The 16,387-nt window shown below is 48.3% G+C and overlaps 2 protein-coding genes across 7 annotated transcripts in view; one reads left to right on the forward strand and one right to left on the reverse strand.

The window, feature by feature from the left end:
* Positions 1-1,086: 1,086 nt before the first annotated feature.
* On the reverse strand, positions 1,087-8,608 carry INHA (inhibin subunit alpha). The gene is made up of 2 exons (XM_082231399.1): positions 7,599-8,608; positions 1,087-5,100 (listed from the first exon to the last, which is right to left on the reverse strand). The coding sequence occupies exons 1-2, from the start codon at positions 8,116-8,118 to the stop codon at positions 4,346-4,348; spliced, it is 1,275 nt and encodes a 424-aa protein (XP_082087525.1). The 5' UTR covers positions 8,119-8,608; the 3' UTR covers positions 1,087-4,345.
* A 2,799-nt stretch (positions 8,609-11,407) lies between these two features.
* OBSL1 (obscurin like cytoskeletal adaptor 1) overlaps positions 11,408-16,387 on the forward strand; it is a 185,314-nt gene continuing 180,334 nt past the window's right edge. For 3 of the 6 annotated variants that reach the window (XR_014223231.1, XR_014223232.1, XM_082237222.1), the window contains exons 1-2: positions 11,411-11,770; positions 13,520-14,588. Coding sequence is in view for 2 of the 6 variants with exons in the window: in XM_082237222.1 (XP_082093348.1) it covers positions 11,726-11,770; positions 13,520-14,588 (1,114 nt within the window). In the remaining 4 variants the exon portion in view is untranslated. Of the gene's footprint in view, positions 11,771-13,519; positions 14,589-16,387 lie in introns of all 6 variants that reach the window. The other 3 variants (XM_082237223.1, XR_014223233.1, XR_014223234.1) reach the window with 3 other exon arrangements.

Below are 16,387 nucleotides of genomic sequence, written 5' to 3' on the forward strand. Positions count from 1 at the left end.
TATACCAGGGCTGGGGAAGCCGTGACTCTCCAGTCCCAACTCCCATCAGCCCCAGCCAGCATGGCCAATGGGCAGAGATGATGGATGGTTTGGTCCAGCAACATCTGGAAGGCCAAGGGTTCCTCAGCTGAACTGGGGATCTGTATACATGGCAGAGCATATACTCCCATCTTGACTGTTCTGCAACATTACTGTGGCCTCTTGTCTCTCCCCTGCCTCTCCAGTAACACATCCTGTTGTACTTGCATGGTTTGTAAGCTCAGCCAAGCCCTAAGAAATTAACACTGTTCTGATTCATGCTGTGTTCTATAGCACTGACTTCTCCTATGAAGGGTTGTTTGAACAGTCTATCCTCACATCCTCAGAAATGGGTTGGGTTGGTGAACTTGGGTTGTGCAGACAAGGCAAGAGTGAGAGGATGCAGGCTTGGTCCATTCACTCTAGGAACAGCACTATAGCTGTATTGCCTACAATGACTGGCTGCGCAATCGACACAAGATAATATCACCAAGGCCGCTATCTGTAAAAAAACAATAAATGCCCCCCAAAATGGCAAGTAGTTTCCTTCCAAAATAGGTTTTATCTTAATTGCAAACGCAGTAAATAAAGAGTTCACTTGTGATACACCAGTGGTTCAGTGCTCAGACATCGTTCCACTAAAGAGCTTAGTCATCGAGCTGTCAAAATCAATTGTAACAGAATTGCACTGAATTAACAAGTAGAATAAGGAAAATTAAAAATACGTTGAGAATGAATAATTAAGACATCTTTGTAGTAAATAATATACAAGAGAAGACAGCATGTAAATGACTTAAAGCAGGGATACCTCTCCAAGAATAAAAGTAGTTTATTCGCACATACATAGTTAATACCCCCAGTCCCTCTAATACAAAAAATCTCTATAGAAACTTACCTATCCCTACCTGCATGTTTCCATCAGGAGGCTATTATCTTGGGTCGATTGCAGTAGTCATTGTATCACCACTCTGTTCAGTGTTTTATTGTTATACACTGACTGGCAGCAGCTCTCCAAGGTTTTCAGAGGAGTCTCCCAGCCCTTCTTGAAGGTGTGCCCAGGATTGAGCTATCCCCATCTTGTAAAGCATCCCTGAGAAAAGCTTCTATGAAGTGTGGGGTAGACTTCCTGAATTAATAAAATTTGTGTTGTGGTGACCCACATTGGGCATGGATAGAGCTGAACCAGGGTACTGAAAGGAAATGGCTTCTGGATGCTGCTTAGTGCTCATGGTAAGGGAGCAACTCATTCTGACCATATGCAGCAGAAAGTCTGGTGGTTGGAGTGGACAGTGGTGAGGATGGCTAAGAGCTTGGTTGGTTTTGGGGGAGGTGGGATGCCTTTGCCTACTGTGCCACTGGGCTTCTCCAACCAACCCCTTCATACTGACCCCTGCACCTTGATAAATGGAATAGAAACACTCCTTGCTTCCCAGCTACCCTTTTAAGGAATGCACAGAGAGGCCTCTTCAAATCAGTGTAATGACTAGTATGTGAAAAGGAGAGAATTTTCCTTTTTCCTCCCTCAACATTTCTGAACAATTCAATTCAAGCAGTCAGCCTTGCCTCTTCAAGGAGAGGTGAGTTGGTTTAAAGAGGAAAGTCAATCTCAGCCTGAAAGTAAGCAAGCCCTGACCCATGTTCTTTGTGCTGCCGACTGGCTACCTTGAGTATTTTGCTGCCCTCTGCTGATCAAAACCTTGTGTTGCAGCCAGAAATTACTTCAGTATGTGGTTTGTGTGGTGTGGAGAGAGATTGTTTTCACACAGCTGCTAGCACTCACCCTGCCTGTGCTATCTTGGAGACCAACCTGGTCCTCTACCTAGCTGCTGTGTACTTTACATCACGTACAAAAAGTTATTTACAAGCACACAAGTGAAGCCAAGAGTGAATCATTCCCCTTCCCCACTATACTGTTTATTCAGTCTGCTCAGTAAAGTGGGCGAGTCCAGAATATCCCAAGATAAACATCTCTTAAAGATGTAAGATAGCACTGAGGTTTCAGGCAGAATTTTTTTAATAAGTTTATTTATCTTGCACAGTTTCAGAAACACCTACGAAGCCTTTTTTACAGCTCAACTGCTGATGTTAAAATACAAAGTTCAACAAAGCAAGGAGACTCCCACACTTTGGCAGCCACGCAGTGTTCTGATCACAAGCATCCAACAGCTGCAGGCAGCAGTTTCCTTCTGGGTTGCCTTCTGCTCCCACCCCCAGATGCTCTGGCCAGCAAGAGGAGCAGCTAAGTTGCTTTCCCCTTATTGCAGCAGTTCTAATAGTGGAGCTTAAACACTGGTTGTCGATGTCAGGCCAAGGGGCATCCCCAATCCTCAAGCAGGCAGGACTATGCTTATTGCTGTTGGGGGCTGTGTTCTGGATAAGGTTTTTTGTTTTCTAGGTCCTACTTTCCTGCTCCCTTGAGCATTCCTCTTGGTAGGAACTATAAGGAATGTAGTGGCTGGGTAGAAAACCCTGCTGATCCCACAGTGTAGTATGCCCCTCACCTTCCCCTCTGCCCTGTGCTGCTTCCAGGTACATCTCTGCACTTAAAAGGGAAGGCCCTGAACTTGGATTGCTTAGGTTAAGGACTGGGCTGCCCATGCCTCCTGATCCCTGCAGAGAAGGCAACTCAGTTAGAATGTGGCGCTGATAAGGCCAAGGTTGCAGGTTCAATCACCCTCGGCCAGCATTACAGGGGGTTGGACTAGATGATCCTTGGGGGACGCTCCCATCTCTACAATTCTATGTTATGATTCTGCAACGTGGCTAGATTTTGAAGGATACTGGATTAGAAAGAGCTGGGGTAGCAGGAGGGCAACATACAGTGGTACCTCGGGTTACATACACTTCAGGTTACATACGCTTCAGTTTACACACTCCACTAAGCCAGAAATAGTGCTTCAGGTTAAGAACTTTGCTTCAGGGTGAGAACAGAAATTGGGCTATGGTGGCAGCAAGAGGCCCCATTAGCTAAAGTGGTGCTTCAGGTTAAGAACAGTTTCAGGTTAAGAACGGACCTCCAGAACGAATTAAGTACTTAAGCCAAGGTACCACTGTATTGGGATTGAGGACTTTTAACAAAAACGGGTAGACTTTGGATTGCTCAGACTGGACTAAAAAGATCTCCTGACATTGTTTTTTGTTGGGGCGAGGCCAGAAAACGTGCTGGGCAAGTTGGCTACACGGGCCAGATTGATCACCTGTGTGAGGGAAGAGCAGGCTTGGCAGGCTAAACAAGCCTCTGCTTATATTTTCAGGCGGGAACGCTATTGCAGATCCAAAGAGCTGTCCCAGCCTGATGCCTCTTGTGACAGAAGTGGTCTGTACTTGCAATGCTAACCCAGCTGGGCCAAATGATCAGCAGCATCAGGTTCTCCATCCCTGCCCTAAATAGTGCTCTGGCATTGGGAAACAAGGCTCGGTTTCTGGCTCTAGCAAGAGAAATGGATCCAGAACTGATTCCCCACAGGAATCTAATTTACATGGTTGCTGAAAAGCAGCCTTGGTGGCTACAATCAAAAGAACGCAAGGGGCAGGGCGAGGGTTTGTTTAATCATTTCCCCATCTTGTTGCCTATCTGCTCTAAATTCCTCGCTAAAACTTTGCTTTTCCTCTTGCGAGGGAAATTAGATGGGATGGCTTTTGGACAGGAGGGAAGCAGGAAAGGAAACTATTAAGCAGCATCTCTGCCCAACATCTGCTTTTCCCATTCTCAGTTGTAACATCAAAAGATGTTCCTCAGTAAAATAAATTAACATGGGACTAAAACTTCAGCTGCATGAGATCTGTTGAATCCACCCCACCCCCTGCAAGGCCAATGGCTGGCTGAAAAACCTTTACAGTGGGTAGGTAATGATCATTACTATTTTCCCCTCCCATCACTCTACAGTCCCAGCATTGCAACACATTATAAACAGCATTAAACACAACACATTAAAACAAAACACATTTAAAAGGGGATCGGCTTGGGTTTGGACAGATGGACTCAGTCACCGGTCCAACCAGAAAGGAAACTTGCTCAACAGCTTAAGGTGCATGGGGAGGGGGTGGAGGAGTTCTTCTGAGAGCCAGTGTGGTGTAGTGGTTAAGAGCGGTAGTCTCGTAATCCGGGGAACCGGGTTCGCGTCTCCGCTCCTCCACATGCAGCTGCTGGGTGATCTTGGGCTAGTCACACTTCTCTGAAGTCTCTCAGCCCCACTCACCTCATGGAGTGTTTGTTGTGGGGGAGGAAGGGAAAGGAGAATGTTAGCTACTTTGAAACTCCTTCGGGTAGTGATAAAGCGGGATATCAAATCCAAATTCTTCTTCTTAATTTGAAGACAGGTCCTTGCTACAGGCAGGCACAGTCCTGGGTGAGGATGTTGGGTAACGTCTCATACTTGAAAGAGTAGCCACCGTCTGAAGTAGTGCGGACCCGCAGGGAGCGCATGGTGCCTGGCAAAGCCGCACAGCACATTTGCAAGTTGGGCTTATGGGTGAACATTTGAGCATCGGAGCAGGTCCCATGGCAGTAGTGGAATACGAAGCTGCTGGGGTGCACGATCCACTTATCCCAGCCCAGCTCTTCAAAGGAAATGTTGACGGAGGCCCGATGGCAGTTGCCACCCGAAGGTTCGTTAAGTAACTTGAAAGCGGCTGGTGTCCCGGGCACCACGGATGAACGCCGGGCCCGGTCACGGCCTCTGGGCTTGGTTGCTGTGACAAGGAAGGGTATCTTCTCAGCATCTGCCACACAAGGGCAGCCAGGGCAACGGACAAACAGCACAAATATCTTCTGGGAAATGTAGGGCAGGAAGGAGTCCCCAAAGTGGAAGACGGTCCAGCCCTCGGGTGCTGGCACTGCCATGGTAGCCACAGGGACCCGGCCTTGGTCAGAGAGCTTGAGTATCTCTACCTGTGTCTCAGAGCCATTCAATGCTGCTTCCGAGAGGTTGCTGCTCTGAACGGTCACGGGGCCTGTGTAGAACCACAGCTGGGCCGAAGTCACCACACGACTCAGAGTGTGGCTGGAGGACTGGAAGATGTAGGTGAAAACTCCCGCGTCCTCCGGAAGCTCATCGGACTGAGGTGGCCCACATGGCACGTCTGCAAAGGACAAGAGAGGTCAGCAGGGGCTTTGCTTGCCATGCAGGCCCAAACTTCGAAAGGCAACAGAAAACAGTATAGACCAGCCATGGAGAATTTGTGGCCTCCCCAGTGGTGCTGGGCTACAATTCCCATCGTAAATGATCATTGGCCATGATGGGAGTTGCGAATCTGATAACATTGGGGGGAGGAGTAGATGTTCCTGACCCCTAATATAGGCAAACCTATAGGCAGAAAAGTTAAATGCTGGTTTCCAGATCTTCCTTCTGGTTGTTATTTATCGAGCCTTCCATAATAGCTCCCAGCATCTGGCTTGTTTCACACACACACACACACACACACACACACACACACACACACTTTCTGCTTGTTTCATGCTCTAAACAGATTTTTAAAAGCATGAGATCTTGGTCCCCAGACCCTGTTTGCTTTCCCTCCTCCCAGCACCAGACCCGTGGGGTCCTCATTTTACTCTTTACCCTGCAACCGTGGGCTAGGATTTTTAAATGGAACACTGGCTTTGAAGAGCTTGAAAGAGCTGGAATTAGCATGCTTATGTTGGGCTTGCCTTTTCTAGTTCCAGCATTAATGTTTGTACCTGTTGTACTGAATCTGCCTACAATTTGCCCACTTTCCTGTTCTAAAATAAATGTGCCTGTGATGTAGCTTGGAGATAGATCTCATCACCGTTATCACATCTGTTGTTAGAGACTTGGAGTATACCTGGGTTAAGATTACACTCACACGCCATAGCAAAATGTGCTGATATTTGCATATCAAATGTGTGACTCTTGAGCAGCACCCCCTAGTGGCTTGGATTTTCCTTTATGGGACACACTGAATGCCACCCCAGTGTGCTACCTCCTGGCCCTTCCTTTTGAAATCCAGTTGGCTGCTTCCACCCTGCCCTAGGTATGCATGCAATCCTGTGTCCCGCATGCCTCGCTACATCCTGGCAAATGTCATAGGTGCATATATTTATACAGACATACTTAGGAAAGTGGTACAAAATTCAGTCAGGTGTTCTCTTTTATTAGACCAATTAACTTTCGTTGGGATAAGGGTAAGCAAACACTCATGGGCAGTGTCACATGAGAGCCTGCATGTCCTTGCGCCAGCGGAAGTTGGGTCCAATAAAAGACTGCAGACTTATTTTTGTTTCTCTTAACATGCCAGCATCTGTATACGAAGACTAAGTTGCTGCAGAAGAGCTAGTCAAGCCATAAAAAAAATTAAGTTCCTTCCCCACCTCCTGTAAATAATTACCATTTTTCGTAGAATTTAAATTACCAATTTCCCATTTTTCTTATGTACATCCCATTTCATGCACAACTGGAAACTCCCCAGTCTGCTAATCCTGAATGGGGAAAGTCCGTATCTGTCTCAAAGAATGCTCAATAAGCACTGCAGTCCTATGCACAATGCCAGTGAAACATCCTGGAAACAAGGGGGCTTGCTTCTAAGTTAATATGTGCTAGGTTGGGCTGCAAGGTTGCAGCCTTAGGTGTGCCTGCACAGAAGTATGTCCTGTTGAATTCACTTACTTCCAGGAAATATTGCATACTTTGCATTGCAAAGTCTCTTTAAACTCAGTTGGCTATCCAAACTCAGAACTGGGCTGCACAGCTACAAGAGGGAAGGGATGTTCAGATGATACTGAACTTCAGTGGGAGTCCCAGTTTGGACTGGAGGAACAGAGGTAAGCAATTAAGACTCAGGAGCATTTGCAGGTTGTGGATTTCTATATATATATAATTTTTCTATTAATTTTAAAATTTCAAACCGACATTTTACAATCTTTAAAATATCCAGTGACTTCCCTTCTCTTCCCATGGTTCATTTTACATATAATACATCCCTGCGCATTTTATTATAACCATTCAAATCAGTTTTCCACTTTTACATCCATCAAAAATTATTTACTCTGTTGAATTTATCTTAATGCTGCCAGCGTTTTCAGCCATATACAGTTATTTTCCATATATTCAATAAACATTTTTCAATCTTCTTTAAACGTTTGTTCTTCTTGTTCTCTTATTCTATATGTTAAATCTGTAAGTTGTGCATATTATGTCAACTTAAGTTGCCAATCCTCTTTAGTTGGGACCTCGCTCACTTTCCATTTTGGGGCTAACAAAACACGGGATCGCAGTTGTTGTTGCATACATAAATAACCTTTTCTGGCACCTGGGAATTTCATTCTGGGTTATCCCCAACAAAAAGGACTCTGGTTTTTTTGGGAAGGTTTTGGATTTCTAGAGCTGGAGAGGAACGCTTTAGGTGGGGGAAGCAAATATGTCAGGTGTAAAGTCTTGGGGCAGATGGAAGTTGGTATTCTGAAGCATCTAGGGAGGCACTGAATTGGGGAAGGCTGCATCTGAGGCAGTGGGTGCTAGGTGACTGAAATTCCTTCCATAAGAAATCAGTCAATTTTTAAGATGCTACTTTGTGTGTGGCTTAACTCCCATAGTAAGCCCTCAAGTAATGGGTTTGCTTACCTCTGGAGGGGAAGGCGATCACCTGGGATGTGTCCTCTTCCTCCCACCTCTGAGCAGCTGGTGTGTCTGAGGCATGGCGCCGGCGGATCCCTCTTCGTCCCACCTGGACCCTTTCACCTTGAAAAGCAGGACCCAGGGACTCCAGGAAATGAGCCCTGACTTTTTCCAGGATGAGCTGCCTGTCAACCTCCCCGCTGCTGCAGCCAGCCACGGCACCCGGAGCCAGCAGCAGGACCAGCATGGAGCTGATGAGGGTCCGTGTGCGCAGAGAGCTCTGATCCAGCATGTGCAAATAGAAGGATGTGCAGGGTGTGCAAAATTGCTGCTGGGTGGATGTAAGGGGGCGAGCTGAGTCTGTGGCCAGGAGCTGGTTCGTGCTCCAAGGGATGCGTGTGTGTTTGTGCGTGCACAGAGGTCCTATGCGTTCTCTGATGTGGTCTTGCTCCTCCGTTTCCTCCTGTGCATCTAACTTGCCGGGCTCCTTCTGCCTCCTGACTCCCTTGCTGGAGTAGGATGGCATTGAGACTGTATCTGACACTGACGCAAGTGTCTGCCAGCCATGAATATTATCTCCTGGGCAGCAAAACACAGGAGACGTCTGGAATGCAAGGACAGTGCTGCCCCGGGGACAGGGCTTTAGGGTAGGGTACTCTGAGGGAGAGAGGGAGGCAATCGAGGGCTGGGGTGGCAGCAATGGGGCACAGCAGAGACCAAGAGGGCAAATGCGTCCTAGTTTGTCCCCCCCTCCCCTCAATAATGGCCTGGAGATCCGTGTTGGTTCTTGAGTTACTAAAATCAGAGCTAGTCAACCTGACCAATCCCAGGAATCATTAGGGAGATTCAGGCTACAATCCGATACCCACTAGCCTGGGATTTAGCTCCCTTGAGTTCAGTGGGACTTACTTCTGGGTGGCCAGGTATTGGATTGCACTGTAATATTGCCGTGCAACCCAGGATCCTGCATTCCTAAAGGCCTCACTAGGCAGCTTGCATGGGTATCGCACACAAAAGAGCACAACCGCATTGCACCTTGCAACCCATTGGTTCGGTATTCACAGGTGCTGAAGTGGATCGAGGTCTCCAAAAGGATGTGTTAGAATTATTGGAGTGGATTAAAACAACCTTTAAACGTGCATTAAAAATGTTTTTTAAAAGTCGCACCCTTTTATTACAAACCGTGTGGGTGGTGAGAAGGGGTAACTAATTGTGTTTTGCTTAGCTGTGAGTACTGTGGGATGATTAAACAATGTCCCCACCTGGAAGGATGCTCCATCCACTGCTCCCTGCTCCTTGGTCCTGGATTGCATTTCAGAGATGGGCTTGCCAGATCCCAGCCTGCCTGGTTACAAGGCTTTTAATCCTAAAGAAACTAAATCCATGGCTGCCCCTGCCCCTTCTGACCGGGAAAAATTCTTAGCCCAGTGAACCATACAAAGCTGCCTTTGCAATGAATGGTCTATCTTGCTTGGTGCCATCTGCTCTGCCTGGCAGGAGCTCTCAAACTCCCTTTCAGCTTGGTGAAGAGGCATCCCTTTCACTGGAGATGCCAGAGATTGAACATGGGACCTTCAGCATGCCAAGCATGTGCTCTACTGCTGAGCTATGGCCCTCTCCCAGCTAGAGCTGGTCAGCCGAGTGAATCGGGAACCAACACCACAGATTTCTGCTCACAGTGCTAAACACAACCCCTTCCCTACATCCCAGGGTTGGGGGCACAGGATGTGTGAAGTGGTGACCGGAATCCAAACGCAGACAAATAGCTCATGGATTGAGGGAGAGACTACAAAGAATGTAATTTTTCAAGCACGAATCAAAGAATTCAGAACATCTTGCTGCGCCAGCATCTGTTGGCTGAGGTTAAATTTCAACACACTCTCAAACTGTGGTGCGATCCGGTTCCCACTGGCAGTAGGGATTTGGTGGGGATGATTCCTGGACCCAAAGGATAAGGAAGCAAACCTGGCCTGGACATTTTCTGGGGTGTGTGTGTGAAACTGCTGCCAATGCCATCTCATCTGACTTTGTTTCCAGTGATGTATGCCTGTCTGGCTCTATGAAAGAGGGTGGCAACTGAAATGGGTGTGTGGGTGTCCTGCTGTGTTATAGAATAAGTAGCTCAATCCCTTGGCAGTATTCATGTTCAAACAGCCCAGGGGTCATCCTGGATTTGTATCACAAAACCCTCCCACCTTCTTCAGAAATCCAGGGAAGCCCCTTGCTGCCCTGTACAGGCCTAACTTCCCGGTGCTCAACAAAACAGCATCAGCTGGAACAGTTTACATGAAGCAGAATAAATAGTGTCTCACTTCTAAGTACAGGTAGGTATTAGAATCATGTAGCTAGGACCTCAGCGATAATCTAGTCCAACCCTCAGCCAATCCAGGAAAGCCACTGCCTCATCCCGGACAGTTGTTTTCCCAGTCTCTGCTTAAAAACCTCTAAGGAAGGAGGGTCTGCCACATCCCAAGGCATTCTGAGCAAGCTAATGAATTCACCCCCATCTCTGTTACAGCTTAGCAGGATGCTGACAGGTGTTGTTTTGTTTTGTAAGTATGGGGATTTGTTTATTTTTTGAATTGCATTACGACATGTAAGCCCCGAACTTGAGCCTTTCATAGCACAGTTCGGGGGGGGGAGTTCCCCCTTTAATTCTGTCAAATGCATAAGCCAGCTTTTACGAACCTGACGTCTTCCAGAAGTTCTGGACTACAACTCCCATCAGCCCTAGCCAGCACATCTGAAGGGCAGCAGGTTGGCAGAGGCTGTTGTAAACTGACCTCTCCACCACCGCTATGTGTTCCTCATTGCAGGATCTATGGCTCCTTCCTTCTCAGGCCCCCACCCTGGATTCCATTCTTTTCTTTTTTAACCTCTCGGCTGAGAGCAGGCTGCCAGTTGTTCCCTCCTGGGAAAGAAGGAAGCCAATCTTTTGGGAAATGGGGAAAGTTGCAAATTATCCTGAAAACGATGCGTGCGTTTAAATGGCACCAGTATTGTTTGTTGATAATATTTGTAACATGGAAAGCAAATGAAGAATGCAGTTTATGGGGAGAAAAACAACTTAACAGCTCAGTACTTGCTGAAATGGTGGCAGTGAGAGAATATTGAGTTTTCCTGTGACCTTCTGCTTCTCTTTTGGCTAATGTTGCCATATCCTTTGTCACCTCCCCATTCCAGTCTTCAGTGATAAAATACTTTCCAGCGCTGTAGCCTGGTTTCTGATTTTACTTCCAAAGTAGTATCCAGCAGCAGAGACAGCTCGAGGTTAAAGGGGTCCCCAGTCAAAGTGCCCTCTTGTGCCCCCACCCGCTTTTTGCTGATAGGCTCCTTCAGGCTTACAGCCCTCTAAATTTCCATTTCCCACAATGCCCTGGAATGTCCAACATAGTGTCACCTTGGTGCATTGGGAAAATTAAGATGGAGGCTGGCAGACCCAGTTGCCTCATGTGTTGATGGCGGGCCCTATAAGGGCTCTGGGGTCTCAGCAGCTGCCCTGGAGTACCAGGTGCTGATGCCAGACCTCCTTCCCAGTGTTTTAAGCCAGTCACTCTTGCAGTGTGACAGGAACCAGAATTTCAGGCAGCCTGTGGGGGAAGGGGTTATCCTGAGGGGTGGTTTACCCTGCTTTGAGGGCATGGTGACCCTTTTCTCCCCGTCCCCTGAGGTGGGTTCTGCCTGAGGCAGCTCCAGGGCTGAGGGATGCCTTTGTGCTCCTCCCTGCTGGGCTCTATACTTAGCCAGGCCCCAGCCCCCGCTTATCAGCCCAGCCATGTCATCAGAGGGTATTTTTGGGGACAGCAGCTGCAGGCATTTGTAACGTCGAGTCCCTGCTCTCAGACGCCTGGTGAGCAGGGCAGCAGAGGAGGAGGCCAGGGACCCACAGTATGTGAGGGGCAGAGGGTAGGTGTGTGGGGAAGTGGTGCAGGATTGGCAGACCGGCAGCAGGGATGCCCAGCCTGGGGCGCCGCGGTACAGAAAGAGAGAGGAGAACGAAGGAGAGCAGCTGGCATGAGGATAGATGGATGGATGGGCAAGTGGAAATCGTCTGACTGGAGGAGGAGGAGCTGATCGATTGACAGAGTGGGGCAGTCGTAAAGTGGATGCACAAGGTGGCTTGAGGTTAGTGAATGCCGGGAGGAAGGCAGGCCGGTCCCCTCACAGCCCCTTACGAGGTAAGTGTCATGGTGGGGATAAAGGGGAAGGAGCTGGAGGGAGGCAAAGTTATGGCAGCGGCAGCGGTACTCTGGAGCTGCTGTGAGTGATGATGGCTCCTCCAAGATCCTAGTCACTAAGGGATGAATCAGATGAGAAAGTATTGGGGCTGGCTTTGGGATACCAGCAGAAACCACAGCACCAAGAGCCTGGCTAACCTGAAGCCTGGAGGTGGTGGTGTGTGTGTATGCTGCACAAGGTGGTGATAATAACCCAGAGCCTTGCTTTGAAGCAAACCCTTTCTCTCCATCCTGTCCCTGCCCCTGACTCAAGTATACAGCACACAGACATTCTCTTCTCATCCCCCAGCTCCTTCTGTGCGAGGAGGATGTTCACACAGAAAACCGGAGCCTTTTGAGTGAGAGCTGGAGGAAAAGAGAAGGCTCTCTGGAATGTTCTCCCTCCCTCCCGCTCCATGGGGTGTCAGCCTGTTATCAGTGAAGCATTACACAGAACAGGATAGGGCAGGAATGCATATTGCGGGCCCTCTGGGGTCTGGCGTGGCGTTTGGGCACAGAAAGCAAGCTGTGAGATGCCCAGTTCAAATCTCGCCTCAGACTCTATGCTCTTTCTGAGTGGTCCTTGAGAATCCACTATCCTCTTAGCTTCAGTTCCACCCCCTACCCTCCCACACTGTGTGGATGATAATACTGACCTACTTTAAAGTTGGTGGATTGCAAAAACACTAGAGATAAGTTGTATGAAGGAATAATCAGTCTCATTTAACATTATCATCCCCATCTTCATGGACTGGTGGCCTAGGAACTGGCTCATAGCCATCATGGCCCAGAGTGGGGAATCCTGGGTCTTCCCTCCCATGACTTGTGTGTCTTGGGGTCATGAAGGGGGGGGAGAATATAGTTGCATGTATACATGATGCTTCTTCCCAGATTTCTATGAATACCCACAAAATGAAGGCGCAATGTAGTCCTGTCTCTCCATTCATTCCCCTCTGATTGACACATATACATTATATGGTATGTGTGAACTATCTTGAGATGTCCAAAGACAGAGCAAAATAAAAGTCTGATGGGACAGCACTTCATGGTGGGTGCAACTACAGAAAGGAAAAAGGGTCACCTCTTCAGGAGGTGTAGAATTGCACACCGAGACCATGTGTCTGCCCCTGACCTTGGCCTGCTGCCAGCATGGAGCAGCTGCTGAGATTAGGGCAAGGGGAGAATTTGATGGACTCCGCCTGCCCAAAGAGCATTTGTTGATATCTTATTTTGTCCAGAGGACCTGCCCACAGGATCATAGGGGCCAGAAGGTAGTCCAGTACCCTGTCCTACTTACAGCAGAAACCTTCTGCTCATTAATTCCCTACAGGCTAACCTAAACCATACAGGGCTAGCACAGGGCACAAAAGGGCCAGCATCACCGAAGCAGGTTGGTACAAAATGGGATTATCTGGTGGGATTAGCCTGGAGGCACAACCAAAGGAAACCAGTGGTGGTGAGAGCAGCATGGGTGGGTTGAATGGCTCTGGCCTCCATCTGCCATGTGATAGCTTCACTGGCTGCTGGAGAAAGGTTGGATAGCAGTGTGATAAAAATATGGGTAGGATAAGTGATCGCCTGCTTGGCAAACTGAGTTCTGATCCACTTAAACATCACCATTGGGTAGAGTGAACTGAATCGCAGGGAAGGTCTCCCTCCCCGTCCTTCACCTCAGCTTCTCCAGCAATGGTTCTTTCTTGATCTCTGTAGGTCCCTGGCCTCAGCTGTATCCCGAGTGTGCCAACCATGGATGCCTTTGGGGGAGCCCCCCGATTTCTCACCTACCCCCGTACTTTTACAGTGCCGAGTGGCACCAATGCGGTCCTGAAATGGCAGGTAGCTGGTGAGCCACGTCCCAGTGTCGCCTGGGAGAAGGATGGCTCTGTGCTGGACCTGCCATCAGGGCGGATGTTGGTGGAGGCTGATGGGGATGCGTACAGCCTGCTGGTGTATCAGGCTGGTCCAGCGGACAGTGGGCGCTATGTGTGCAAAGCTAAGAACAGTGTGGGTGAAACCTACGCGGCTGCTACTCTCAAAGTGGAGGCAGCAGAGCTGAAACCCAAAGGAGAGCTCGACATTCAACCTCCGGTCTTCCTGAATAGGCCGGTCTCTGCACGCGTCACCAGGGGAGAGGATGTGACCTTTGCCTGCAGGGTCTCGGGGGAGCTTGAGTGGGAAAAGGATGGGTGGAAACTGTCAGACATCTTTGAGAGCAGCCATTACAAAGTGGGCAGAGAGACTGGTGACTGGCACTCTCTGCACATCTATAACACCCGTCTCCCTGATGCCGGTGTTTATGTATGCCGGGCACAGAACAGTTTTGGAGAAACCATGGCTGCAGCTGTGCTCCTAGTGGATTCTGTAGCATGTGTTCCCCACAGTGACGTGTTTACACCCCAGAACAGCCATTTCAAGAAGCAGCTGGAGGCACAAGATGAAAAGTGGAGGTGGCATCATCCTGGGCAAAAGGTGTCATCAGAAGCCAGGCAAAATGGAGAAGTGCTTCCTAGCCCACCCACGCCAAAGGCCTTTACCGTCAATGAAGGGAAGCACGCCAAGTTTCGCTGCTATGTAACCGGGAAGCCCAAGCCAGAGATCGTCTGGCAGAAGGATGGGATGGTCCTGTCCCCTGGAAGGAGACACTTGCTCTACGAGGACAGGGAGGGCTACTTTATCCTCAAGGTGCTATACTGCACAGCTCGGGATTGTGGCCTCTATGTATGCACAGCCTGTAACACTGCTGGCCAGACACTCAGCGCTGTGAGCCTCCATGTCAAAGGTGCGTACACAGTGGGGAGGGGGGACAGAGGGGTGGGTGTCTGAATCCAGGAGTCAGAATGAGAAGGGCACTTGGCATGTGGGAGGGCAAAGCCTGAACAATTATGGGCGCCTCTAAGGGACAGAAGAAGGAGTTGATCTGGTTGAAAACAGGGGAGCCTGTTTTCAACAGGATTAAAGTATTAGAGGTAGGACAACCCCTTGAAGGTGTAGAAAAGCAGAGACAGGGTGGAGTGGTGGATGTTACAGCATAAATTCTGAGTTTTGAGTTAAAAGTAAACCCTTCCTCTTACACACCCTTCAACATTTCTCTGATGAAAATAGAGATGTCCTATTCTATTATTATTATTATTATTATTATTATTCCCCGCCTATCTGACTGGTTTGCCCCATCACTCTGAGGAGCTTCCAACATATATAAAAGCATAATAAAACATAAAACATTAAAAAAAAAACTTCCCTATACAGGGCTGCCTATGGGGAACGCATATCTCCATACCCTCCTATATTTCTTTGATGAAAATAGGGGCATCCTAAAGAAAAGTGGGACATTCTGGGATCAAATTAGAAATTGGGACGGCTTCTTTAAATCTGCCTCTGGAAAACAGGGACACTTGGAGGGCCTGGTCTTAGATTATGGAACCCATTATGCCTGCATGACCTCTGATCCACCCTTGCCCTAATGGGAATGATGAACCAAGCAGCCAATTGCTCCAGGCTGGGAGAGTACAGACAGCTTATTATGTAAAATAAGAACCGTGATGCAATAAAGAAGTACAAGCCCCAGAGTTGGCAGTTCACTTGCCAGAGGGGGGACAGGCCTGGAGCCAAAGCGGTCTCATATGGAACTCCTATGGCCTTCTCTTTTTGGGCCTGAGAGACAGTAGCAGGCTCAAAGGGTGGTGGGTACTGCTCCCTGCTTGTTGTCTGCTTTTATGCTGAGGTGTCTGGGTGACCCTTCTGGCACATTCCTGGAAGCCTTGCCAGGAATGGGGGGTGTATGCCACTCGCCACTGACAGTGCCTATGAAGTGCTGAGTAGTTTGGGTAGTAGCCAGAGAGACCAGGTCGGATGCCAAGTGCAGGGATGAACATGAAATATTTCCCATCCGGAAGGAGGAGACATGGCATGTGAGATAGCGGTTCTAGAACATAATTTGGCAGGATATTCTTCCATCTTGCAAAAAGAACTATAGCCTTTTTTACACATACAATGAATGTGTGCAGAAATTACTCAAGTAATCAAGAGGTGTGTGTAGGTGGGCAGGGGGGTAGGATAATATCTGCAGCTTTTGTGCCTGCTCACTTGAACAACTGCACATTGACAAATCTTCGGAGTTATGTGCCTACAAGCTATAAGCCCATGGGATTTCTCTCCAGAATTACTGATCAACACATAGAAGTTGAGTGTGTGCGAAGGCAATGGGTACAATCCCCTCTTTTACCCATGGATTCTACTCAGTTTTTTGAGTGAAGGAGGCTCTTGGTGGCTCAGAGAACTGAAGGAGATTTTGTTTGCTGGCTAGCAGGATAGTGAGGCCTAGTTACACAACGGAAGATGAGGTGGAAATACTCCTGGATTATGGGTGGGGATTGCAGGACTGAGTCCTCCTCTATTGCACATACAACCCTAGATGTCAAGCTGAAAAATTAGTGTCCAGCTTGCTCCTAAATCCATTTAAAAAATAAAAATGGATGAGCATTCATTGCCAGATTACCAAGTAGGCACTGGCCTATGGGCCCTATGCCTTTTAGGGGCCCCGTGACAACGGATCAAAATAATATTGATTTGATTTTAAAA

The sequence above is a fragment of the Podarcis vaucheri genome (assembly GCF_965113315.1).
Source record: "Podarcis vaucheri genome assembly, chromosome: 1".
Classification (NCBI taxonomy): Eukaryota; Metazoa; Chordata; class Lepidosauria; order Squamata; family Lacertidae; genus Podarcis; species Podarcis vaucheri.

Bases quoted from the DNA above. Each gene is read 5' to 3' on its own strand.
- INHA (XM_082231399.1), bottom strand. From the start codon at position 8,118: ATGCCATCCTACTCCAGCAAGGGAGTCAGGAGGCAGAAGGAGCCCGGC. The intron at 5,101-7,598 runs GTAAGCAAACCC...TGTCCTTTGCAG, and splicing joins GATCGCCTTCCCCTCCAGAG to ACGTGCCATGTGGGCCACCT.